Below are 12,556 nucleotides of genomic sequence, written 5' to 3'. Positions count from 1 at the left end.
TTTTTTGTATGTATTTTCGTATTTTTTTTTTTTCTCATTTATAATTTTACAAAATATATAAAACATAAAAAAATAATATATGTAATTAAATATATAAATAAAGGAATACATGAAATATAATATTTTTCATAAAATGTAATTGTTGTTTTTTTTTTTGTTAGAATATTTAAATTTATTATAAAAGTATTAATATATATTTTTTTTAAAAATATATAAAACTAATAATTATTATTATATACATATTAAATATTATTTATTAATATATATTATATATATATTATAATATTACTACTATTATAATTACTATATATATACAAATATATATATAATACTTATATATATATATTCCAACACAATACTATTATTATTATTCTACCATATTACAATACTCCCATAACATACGCAATACGCCACCGCCACCGCCAACACAAACCATGTATGCCACGATATAAACCACGTATGTATGTATGACATAATGTAGTCGGGAAGAAGAATACAAAAATGGCGCAAGGAGGTAGGGGTGGTCAGGTTGGTGGGGATGACTACAGTGATGCCAAGCATTTATTGGATAGCATAGGGAAAAAAGTACACGACGAAATAGTGAAAAAGGATGCTAAAACTTATATTGGTGAATTGGCAGGACTGTTGTCACAAGCATCAATTTTTGGTGGGGAAACAGTTGCCTTCTCAGAACCGTGCGGACTTATAAAAAATGAAAGTCAGAAACTTGCTGCTCTCGGTGATCCGTGCGGAAGTGCAAGTGAAAAACGTTTTTCTAAAGAACGTGTCGATGAATATGATAAGAAAAAAATAAAATGTAGTAATAGTGAAGGAGCTTGCGCTCCATATAGACGATTGCACGTATGCGACAAAAATATGGTAAAAATGGACACAAATAATGATAGTAAAGCTAAACATGATTTATTGTTGGATGTGTGTCTTGCAGCAAAGTATGAAGGAGAGTCATTAAAAACATATCGTGCACAATATGATGAACAATATCCTTCTTCTGTTTCTACTTTTACAATGTGTACTATGTTAGCACGAAGTTTTGCCGATATAGGTGATATTGTCAGAGGAAGAGATTTGTATCGTGGCAATAGAAAGAAAAATGAAACAAAAACAGAAAGAGAAAAATTAGATGATAAGTTGAAAGAAATTTTCGAAAACATTAGGAAAGAGAATAATTCAAAACTTAAATCCCTTACAGATGACCAAATTAGGGAATATTGGTGGACTGCTAATAGAAACGATGTATGGAAAGCTATCACATGTAGCGCGGACAAGGGTAATACATATTTTCGAGCAACGTGCATTGATCTTAATGAAAGTCCATCTATGGCTAGAGACAAATGCCGCTGTAAGGACAAAAGCTTCACAAAAGAGACCGACCAAGTCCCCACATATTTCGACTACGTTCCGCAGTTTCTTCGCTGGTTCGAGGAATGGGCAGAAGATTTTTGTCGTAAAAAGAAGAAATATGTTGATATAGTTAAAACATATTGTCGTAATGAAACAAAAGGAAAATATTGTAGTTTGAATGGCTACGATTGCACGAAAACTAAACCAGCGATTGGTAGATTGCGTATGGGTAATCAATGTACTAAATGTTTTTTTGCATGTTATCCTTATGAAAAATGGATAGATAAGAAAAAAGAAGAATTTCTAAAACAAAAACAAAAATACGAAAAAGAAATGGAAAAATATACAAACGAAGCATCAGGTAGTACTGGTGGTAGGGCAAAACGATCTGTAAGTACTACTAATTATGATGGATATGAAAGTAAATTTTATAAAATACTTAAAGATAAATATAAGGATGAGGGCCTTAATAAATTTTTAGAAAAATTAAGTAATGAAGATGTATGCACAAAAGTTGACGACGAAGGAGGAAAAATTCGTTTTGAAAAAGTTAATAGTGGTGGTACTGCTCGTAGTGGTGGTACTAGTGGTACTAGTAGTACTAGTGGTGATAGTGGTACCAATGATATTAATAATAAAACATTTTATCGTTCAAAATATTGCCAACCCTGTCCTCTATGTGGAATGAAAAGGACCAAAAATGGTGGTAACAAATGGGAAGAGAAAAGTGGTGGCAACTGCAAGAGTGGAAAACTTTATAGGCCTAAAGGTGGCAAAGATGTTACTCCTATTAGAATCCTTAAGAGTGGTGAAAACCATGATGATATTGAAGAAAAATTAAACGCATTTTGCCAAGCACAAAATGGTACTGGTGGTGTTGCAAATGGTAGTGGTAGTGGCACTAGTGATAGTCAGAAACTGTATCAAGAATGGAAATGTTATCAACTTGAAGAGCTGACGAAAGTTGTTCAGGATGGTGTGGAGGACGAGGATGACGAGGATGACGAGGTCTATGACAAGGAGGTAGAAGGCGCAGGCGGATTATGTATATTAAAAAAAAAAAAAGAAAAAAGTGAAGGCAAATCTCAAAACGACCCTGATGAAATCCAAAAGACATTCCATAATTTTTTTTACTATTGGGTGGCACATATGTTAAAAGATTCCATACATTGGAGAACAAAAAAACTTGATAAATGTTTACAAAATGGTAAGAAAAAATGTGGAAAAAAAATATGTAATGGTGATTGTGATTGTTTTAAAAGATGGGTTGAACAAAAAAGAAAAGAATGGGACCCAATAAAAAAACAATTTAGCAAGCAAAAAGGTATTCCATTTGGGTGTTATTTCACAACTCTTGAAGGTGTTTTACAATTAGAATTTTTGAATGAAAATACTGATGAAGATGCCGAAAATAATGTGAGTGCAGAGGAGGCAAAGGAAATACAACACCTTCGCCAAATGTTGAAACAAGCAGGTGTTGCTATTGGTCTTGATGCTCTTGGTGGCTGTGGTACCGGTGGTGACTCCGACAATGAAAAAGAAACTTTAATGGATAAATTTCTCGAAGAGGAAGAACAATTTGCCGAAAAATGCATAAAAAAATGCCAAGAAACGCAAAAACAACCCACTGGAGATGGTGTTGCCGACACCTCACCCGACCCCTCACGTGACACCAACGTTGACCCCGAGCAGGAGGAAGAAGAAGAAGAAGACGACTCCGAAGAGCAGGACGCCACGGTGAACGGACCGGAGGACGGAGGGGGGGAGGCAACACAACAACCACAGGGACCATCGGAAAAAAAAGAGGAAGTAAAGGTGTGCGAAACAGTGAAAACCGCACTCGGGGGCAATTTGGATGAAGCATGTAACCAAAAATATGGTCTACCACAACGACATTGGGGGTGGAAGTGCATACCAAGTGGTAGTGGTAGTACTGCCACAAGGGAGGGTGAAGGTAGTAGTGATGGAGGTGCTAAGGATGGTGTTGGTGTAAATGGTGGTGTTCTCCAACGTGCCCGACGTGGTACACCTGGTGAGAAAACCGCCACATCTAGTGATAGTGGCGCCATTTGTGTGCCACCGCGAAGACGACGATTATATGTCACACCACTAACGAGATTGGCAGGTGGTGATAAAGACACGCAGGCGTCAGTGTCACCACAGGTGGTTGGTGAGACACCACAGGTTTCCACTCCGGCGTTAACTTCGCCGCCGCCGTCTGACCCACGCGCCGACGTCGACTTGGTTAAAGCCTTCGTGGAATCGGCCGCGGTTGAGACGTTTTTTTTGTGGGATAGGTACAAAAAAGAGTGGGAACACAGGAACAAGAAGCCACAGGACGGATTACTACTATTCGGCGAGTCAACAGCATCAGATCATATGGCAGCACTAAGTCACACCGGTGGACCACAACAACAACCCGGTTCAGTCAGTGATGATCCCCAATCCAAATTACAAAAAAGTGGTGAAATCCCCACAGATTTCTTGCGACAGATGTTTTATACATTAGGTGATTATAGGGATATATGCATAGGTGGTGACCGCGATATCGTGGGCGACACTATTGTTAGTAACACAGAGGGTGGTACCCCTACAAAAATATCGGAGAAAATAGAACAAATTTTAAGCAAACAAAGTGGCACACATCCTCCCACACCTCCTGGTCCCCCACAAACTAGTGTCGAAAAAACCACACGAGAATCCTGGTGGAATGCACACGCCCCTTCCATTTGGAAAGGCATGATATGTGCTTTAACATACAAAGATGGCGAAGAGGGCAAATCACCACAAGTGGATACCACTGTGCAAAAGGAACTTTTGGATAAAGACGGCAAACCCCTAAACCCCCAATACCAATACACAAATGCCAAACTCGAAGAAAAAAACAGTGGTGCCAAACAAAACCGAAACCCCACAGCCCCTAGTGATAACAAACCCACCACCCTCGTCGACTTTATTTCTAGACCCCCCTATTTCCGATACCTTGAAGAATGGGGAGAAAATTTTTGTAAAGAGAGGAAAAAGAGGTTGAAACAAATTAAAGTGGAGTGTAAGGTGGATCAAGATAATGATAAAAATGGTAAAAAATGTAGTGGTTATGGGGAAGATTGTCATGATAATGTTTTTAATAACAATTATACTACTTTTCCGGATTTTTATTGTCCAGATTGTGGTAAATATTGTAGTTCTTATAGAAAATGGATAGAAAGAAAGGGAAAAGAATTTATTAAACAAAAAAACGCATATAAGGAACAAAAAACAAATTTCCAAACGCAAAGTGAGACTGCTAAAGAATTTTTACAGAAGTTAGGATCATGTAAAAATAATAATAGAAATGAGAATGCAGAGGATAATAACAAAATTTTTGAGGATAATGGCGATACATTTGAACCTGCAAAAGATTGTAAACCATGTTCTCAATTTAGAGTTAAATCAGAAAAGTGTAATTGCAGGAGTTCTGGTAAAGGAAATACCTGCAATGATAAAAATAGTATTGATGTAAATGATATTGGAGATGGAGGGAATTCTACTGTACTAGAAATGCGTGTCAGTGATGATAGTAAAAGTGGAAGTGGATTTGATGGTTTAGGCGAATGTAAAGAAGCACATATCTTTAAAGGTATTAGAAAAGATGTATGGACTTGTGAAAAGGTATGTGGTTATAATGTGTGTAAACCGATAAAAGTCGATGGGAAAGAAAATGGTGAAAACCAAATTATAATTATTAGAGCATTATTTAAACGATGGCTAGAATATTTTTTAGAAGATTATAATAAAATTAGAAAAAAATTAAAGCCTTGTAAGAAAAACGGTGAAGGATCTCCATGTATAAAAGATTGTGATAAAATATGTGAATGTGTAACTAAATGGATAGAAAAGAAAAGGACAGAATGGACAAATATAAAAAAACATTACCTAGAAAAAAAACATGAAAAGGGTGACGATGGCATGACTTCTTTGGTTAAAAATTTTTTGGAAGACTTGCAAGATCGACCTGAATTTCAAAACGCTATAAAACCTTGTAATGATTTAAATGCGTTCGAGAAGTCTTGTGGTCTTCATGGCGCTGAGATCTCACAAAAAAAAGAAGGTGAAGATTACGATCTTGTTCTATGTTTACTTAAAAAGCTTGAAGAAAAAGCAAAAAAGTGTAAAGAGGACCACTCTAGTGGCGAACAAACAGAAAAAGAGTGTCAAGAATACCCTCCCTTACCTGACGAAGAGTATGAAAATGAAGACGAAAATGAAAAAACAAACATACAACCTAAATTTTGTCCAAAACAACAAACACCACCAAAACAAGAGGATGAAGACGGTTGTGTCCCAGCAGAAGCACCTAAAGAAGTAGTACCTGAGAAAAAAGTGCCATCTGATCCACCCCCGGCACCGGCCCCTGCGGCCCCTCCATCAACCCCTGCAGCACCAAAACACCCTCGTGGTGGTGAAGAAAAAAAAGCAAAACCGTCATTACCAAACCCCCCAACTGTGTTCGACAACCCCCATGTTAAAACTGCCCTTGTGACCTCCACCCTCGCCTGGAGCGTTGGCATCGGTTTTGCTGCATTCACTTATTTTTATCTAAAGGTATTATATATATATATGGGGATGTGTTTTTTTTATATGTATTTGTTTGGATATATATATATGTATATGTGTATATGTGGATGTATATGTATTTTATATATATGTATTTATATTGATAAAGAAATATAAAAAAAAAATTATTAAAATAAAAAAAAAAAAAAAAAAAAGGAGAAAAATATTTTAAAAATAATAAAAATTAAAATAAAAATATAAATTTTGATAAAATAAAAAATGAAAAATATTATCAAAAAAAAATTAAAAAAAATGATTAGATAAAAAAATTTATTGGAAATAAAATAAAAATAAATTTATTACATAAAAAAAAAAAAAAAAAAAAAAAAGAAAAAGATTTTAAAAATAATAAAAATTAATATAAAAATATAAATTTTGATAAAATAAAAAATATTATCAAAAAGAAATTAAAATTTTATATATAAAAAAAATGATTATAAAAAAAAATTTATTAGAAATAAAATAAAAACAAATTTATTACATAAAAAAAAAACATGTTAAAAAAAAAATATATATCATAAAATAAAAAAAAAAGAAAAAAAAAAATATATTAAAATAAAAATATAAAAAAATTTATTTAAATAAAAAAAAATTTAATTAAATAAAAAAAAATAAAAAAACAAAAAATTTAATTAAATAAAAAAAAATAAAATTAAATTAAATACATGCACATATACATATACGCATACATATACATATTATATATATATATACCCATAACTACATTCACATTTACACATACATATATATATTATATATATATATACCCACAACTACCTACATACATACATACATAAATATATACATACACATATATGTTCATTTTTTTTTTAGAAAAAAACCAAATCTCCTGTGGACCTCTTACGTGTACTTGATATCCACAAAGGTGATTATGATATACCGACAAAACTTTCACCCAATAGATATATACCTTATACTAGTGGTAAATACAGAGGCAAAACATACATTTACCTTGAAGGAGATAGTGGAACAGATAGTGGTTACACCGATCATTATAGTGATATTACTTCATCTTCCGAAAGTGAATATGAAGAATTGGATATTAATGATATATATGTACCAGGTAGTCCTAAATATAAAACGTTGATAGAAGTGGTACTAGAACCTAGTGGTAACAACACAACAGCTAGTGGTAAAAACACAACAGCTAGTGGTAAAACACAAAGTGGTAACAACACAACAGCTAGTGGTAAAAACACACCTAGTGATACACAAAATGATATACAAAATGATGGTATACCTAGTAATAAATTTAGTGATAATGAGTGGAATACATTGAAAGATGATTTTATATCTAATATGTTACAAAATGAACCAAATACAGAACAAAATATGTTAGGTTATAATGTGGATAATAATACCCATCCTACCATGTCACGTGATAATATGGAAGAAAAACCTTTTATTACTTCTATTCATGATAGAGATTTATATACTGGAGAAGAATATAATTATAATGTTAATATGAGTACTAATAATGTTGATATTCCAATGAGTGATAAAAATGGTAACTATACTGGTATAGATTTAATTAATGACACGTTAAGTGGTAACCATAATGTTGATATTTATGATGAATTGTTGAAAAGAAAAGAAAATGAATTATTTGGGACAAATAATCCAAAACGTACAAGTACATATAGTGTTGCAAAAAATACAAACAGTGATCCTATACTCAATCAAATAAATTTGTTTCATACATGGTTAGATAGACATAGAGATATGTGCGAACAGTGGGATACAAACAATAAAAAAGAGGAATTGTTAGATAAATTAAAAGAAGAGTGGGAAAATGAGACACATAGTGGTAACACTCACCCTAGTGATAGTAACAAAACGTTAAATACTGACGTTTCTATTCAAATACATATGGATGATCCCAAAACTACAAATGAGTTTACATATGTGGATAGTAACCCCAACCAAGTGGATGACACCTACGTGGATACATACCCTAATAATTCTTCCATGGATACTATCTTGGAGGATCTGGAAAAATATAAAGAACCTTATTATGATGTGCAAGATGATATTTATTATGATGTAAATGATGATCATGATACATCAACTGTGGATAGTAATAATATGGATGTTCCTAGTAAAGTACAAATTGAAATGGATGTAAATACCAAATTGGTGAAAGAGAAATATCCTATAGCAGATGTATGGGATATATAATATATATATATATGTATGTATATATATATTTCTTTGAATTTTTTTTTTTGTGTACATTATATTATATTTTTTATTTGTTGATGTTATATTATATTTGATTTGTGTATTATATTATATTTTATATTTGTGTATTATGTTATATTTTTTAATTGTTCATGTTATATTATATTTTTTGTTTGTGTATTTTTTTTTTTTTTTGTATTTAATTTTTAGTGTTACAAATTATATTATATATATGTACATATATATATCATAATTATATTGTATTATATATATATATTTAATATGATAACAATAATAGTTAAAATTATTTAAATTAAAAAACATAAACTATTGGAAACGCATTGAATATAATAATATATTACTATTTGTATTATTGTTATTAATACTACTATTAATAGTAATATTATTAGAAGTAGTAATTAACAGTATAACTATTAATTTTATTAGTGATAACAGTACTTTAAAAATTTAATATTTTTATTTTTTATTTTATAATTTTTACTTTTTATTATATTAAAAAAAAAAAAAAAAAAATATATATATATATAAAAATTATTATTATAATTTTTTTTTCCTAAATGTGTTTACATATAAAATAATAAAAAAAAAAAAAAAAAAAAAGAAAAATTTGAAATATATCATATAAATTTCATATATATAAAAAATACCAAAAAAAAAAAAAAAAAGAAAAATTTTAAATATATCATATAAATTTCATATATATAAAAAATACCAAAAAAAAAAAAAAAAAAAAAAAAATATATAAATATAAATATAAACAAAAAAGGAAAACATTTTACAGAAGAAAAAATATTTAATAAACAAATTTTTTTTTTTTTTTTCTTTTTTTGCCACTTAATATATATAAAAATATAATGTAATAAATCAATGCATACGTAATATAGAAACAAATAACACTTAAAAAAAAATTAAAAAGAACAATATAAATTATGAAATATATATGAAATTATATCTCATAAATATATACATATTATCAAATAAATATATATATATATAAACAAAAAATATTTACATATTATACTAAATAAAACAACATAATAAAAATTACAAAGGCAAAATAAAGAAAAAGTGTATTATTATATTAAAATAAAAAATATACATTATTCTTTTTTTTATTGTGTTCTATTTTTATTAATTTGATTTGTTTTTTGTGTTTTTATTGGTTTTTTTATGTATTGTATCTATTTGTTATATTACGTGTAATTATTATATTTTGTTATATGTTGACTATTTTTTGAATTCATTGTATTAGTAGTATTTCTAATAAAAAAAAATTAAAAAAAATAATAAAATATATTATGAAATAAATATAAATAACATAATATATAATATGATAGGTTTCTTAAGGAAGATAATTCTGAATTGAAATAATATACTTATTGGTTTTAATTTAAATTATATAAATATAGATATAATATTTTGAATAATATGTTTCTTAAAATATTTATAATAATAGTAATCATAATAATCATAATCATAATAATCATAATTATAATAATCATAAGTTTTATTGTTTTTTTTGATATATATTCCTTTGAAAAACATATGAGGTATTTAAAAAATATACGTTACATTATGTTTTAAAAAAATAATATATTATAATACGTATAAGTATTTTATATAAATTAAAAATTACATTGTTTATTAATTAAAAGAGTTTTAAAAAAAAAAATAAATAAATAAATAAAATTATAGAAAAATAAATTATATAAAAAAGCGCAATACATATAAAATTATATAATTGTTTATAATGAAAAAAAAACATGGTACATTCAAAGGAAAACTTTATGTGTATCAAACGTCCTATTAACATCAAAAAATACCAAATACATCACATCTATTCTTCTAATAATTTTATATATTGTAGTTTTTTCTTCATTTTTTTTTTTCGTCGATAACGTAAAATCAAATAAATAATTACCATAATTAAAATTATAACTACTATTGCAATAATCGAAGCAGTTATAGCAGTAGTTAAACTACTAGTAATCGATTTATACGTGGTAGTAACCTTAGCAGCTTCTTCAGCAGCTTGTGGAGCTTTGTGAGCAATTGTTCTTGACGCTCCTGATACAAGTCGTTCCGCTGCAGAACCACCTGTTGAACCATTTATTACATTCGTACATATATCTGCGCTAATAGCACCATCACCAGTGTACGACTTTGCCGCACAGGTCGCCTTCAATTCCGTATAAATAACATCAGTAAGCTTTGCGACTTTAGTAAAATCGTTTATACTAGAAATTTCTTTGAATATTACAGCAGTTACTTTCTGTACACCCAATTGTTTTAATACATTAATAACTACATTCATACCTGCGTCCATAGCAGCTTTAGAAATAGCAAAAGGAACATAATGTGACCATCCTGCATACCCTACACCACAGACCAACCCCCACCAGGGTGCAATCGCTCCCATATTTTTACTACAGTTGAGACAAAATTTTTCTGTTTTATCTGCTAAAGATTTTTCGCAAACACATGTGGGAATAGCATCATTTTGTATATCTGTTTGTAATGTGACAAACTTTTCAGCCAATTCTTTTTCCAATTTATCTTTTAAAATAATATTTTGAATTTCTTTGTCACATTTATCCTTACATTTTTGACGTGTAGTTTTCATCCTTTCGTCATATTCTTTAAATCGATCAGATGTTTGTCGATTGTAATTTTCCATCACAGCTTTCATTTGTGGGTCATTATCATAGTTTGATGGTGCATATAATTCACATTCGCATAATAATCTGGTAGTTGATATTTTTGGTGTATGATGTGTGGTGTTTTTATGGTTCCTTTGGTCATTTATCTATAAAGTTTTTATCATATATATATATGTAATGTTTAGTTGTAGTTCATAATTATATATATTTGTGATAAATATGTATATTTAAACTATATATATATTATATGTATATAAATATTTAATAATTATATATATGGTATCGTAATATGTATATATATATTATATCATATTATAATAATATTAATCAATATTTAATACATATGTAACATGGAATTACCAATATATTTAATAGAATAACAAACAATAATATATTAATATAATGGATTTTCATTTTTTATTGTAATACGTATATTATTTTTTGATAAATATTATAACTAAAAAAATCACATAAAATACTTTATTTTATATTATAAATAAATTAAATAAAAATGTTTAACATAAAATATGATTATAATTTATTTAATATAATTAACAATTATTTTCCCATTATGTAAATATATTTTTTTTTTTATAGTGGATCCACATTTGCCATTTTATTTATTACAAAAAAAAAAAAAAACAAAAACGTAAAAAAATTAATATTAAAATAATTTATCAAAACATTCTGCATTTTTTATAATTTTTTTTAATTTTTAATTTTTAATGAAATTTAATTTTAAATCAACACAATAAATTATTATGGTTATTTTTGGTTTATTTTTTTTTTATTTTTTTCATTTTTCTCAATAATATCTAACGATATAGTAATAATACAACATATTTCTGTGTTGTAAATTATTTACAAATGTGCAAAACCAACGTTTTGGAAATTGTGTATGACATATATATAATACCAATTTATAATATATATATATGAAATACTTATGAAATAGTTATTAAAACATATAATTTCGTAACATTGTTGTTATAAAAACAATTAACAACAAATATTTTATAACATAATAAATGATATAAAATCTTCTTCAAATAATAATATATACATATATATTAATAAATAAATTTTCATATATTATGTTATTTGTTTTGTTCTAAAATTTATTGTATGTTATAAAATTCCCTCTAATTTATCTATGTTGTTACTAAGATTAATATTATTTTTTTTTTTTTATAAAAATATTACAAATAAATTAAAACGTTAATTTATCATTAAAGTAGTAAATTATATAATTATCGCAAAAAATATAAATATTTATTATTATTAAAAAAAAAACAAATAACAAAATAAGATATTATACGTACTATTACATAATACATTCTATTGTTTTATGTTATTCAAATATATTATAATCATAACGTGTATTATTATATATATATTTCTTAAAATAGAAGTTATGGTATTTTACAACTTATGATACATTAATTGTATTATTACATGTTGTAACAAAATAATTAATTACTACATAATTTAATAAATATATTATTATACAATAAACAAATAACGCGACATTATATATATACTATGAAAAAACAAGGAATCATTTATTTTTATTTTATACGTAATTAGAAGCGTTAAAAAAAAATTCTTCATATTTCTTAAAAAGAATTTATTTCCTATATTGATGATGATAGTACGTATGAATACAAAAAAAAAAAAAAAAAAAAGGATATCATATAAATATTGTTATTCCAATA

The 12,556-nt window shown here is 27.7% G+C and overlaps 2 protein-coding genes across 2 annotated transcripts; one reads left to right on the top strand and one right to left on the bottom strand.

The window, feature by feature from the left end:
• Window positions 1–501: 501 nt before the first annotated feature.
• On the top strand, window positions 502–8,157 carry PF3D7_0833500 (erythrocyte membrane protein 1, PfEMP1; the record flags this gene model as incomplete). Its single annotated transcript, XM_002808682.1, has 2 exons — window positions 502–5,946; window positions 6,793–8,157. 2 exons carry the CDS (start codon window positions 502–504, stop codon window positions 8,155–8,157), a joined length of 6,810 nt encoding a protein of 2,269 aa, XP_002808728.1.
• A 1,861-nt stretch (window positions 8,158–10,018) lies between these two features.
• Window positions 10,019–11,255, bottom strand: PF3D7_0833400 (rifin; the record flags this gene model as incomplete). Its single annotated transcript, XM_002808683.1, has 2 exons — window positions 10,019–10,987; window positions 11,202–11,255. The coding sequence occupies 2 exons, from the start codon at window positions 11,253–11,255 to the stop codon at window positions 10,019–10,021; spliced, it is 1,023 nt and encodes a 340-aa protein (XP_002808729.1).
• Between the last annotated feature and the right edge of the window lie 1,301 nt (window positions 11,256–12,556).

This window comes from Plasmodium falciparum (assembly GCF_000002765.6).
Source record: "Plasmodium falciparum 3D7 genome assembly, chromosome: 8".
Taxonomy (NCBI): Eukaryota; Apicomplexa; class Aconoidasida; order Haemosporida; family Plasmodiidae; genus Plasmodium; species Plasmodium falciparum.
This window is presented reverse-complemented; position numbering and strand designations above follow the sequence as displayed.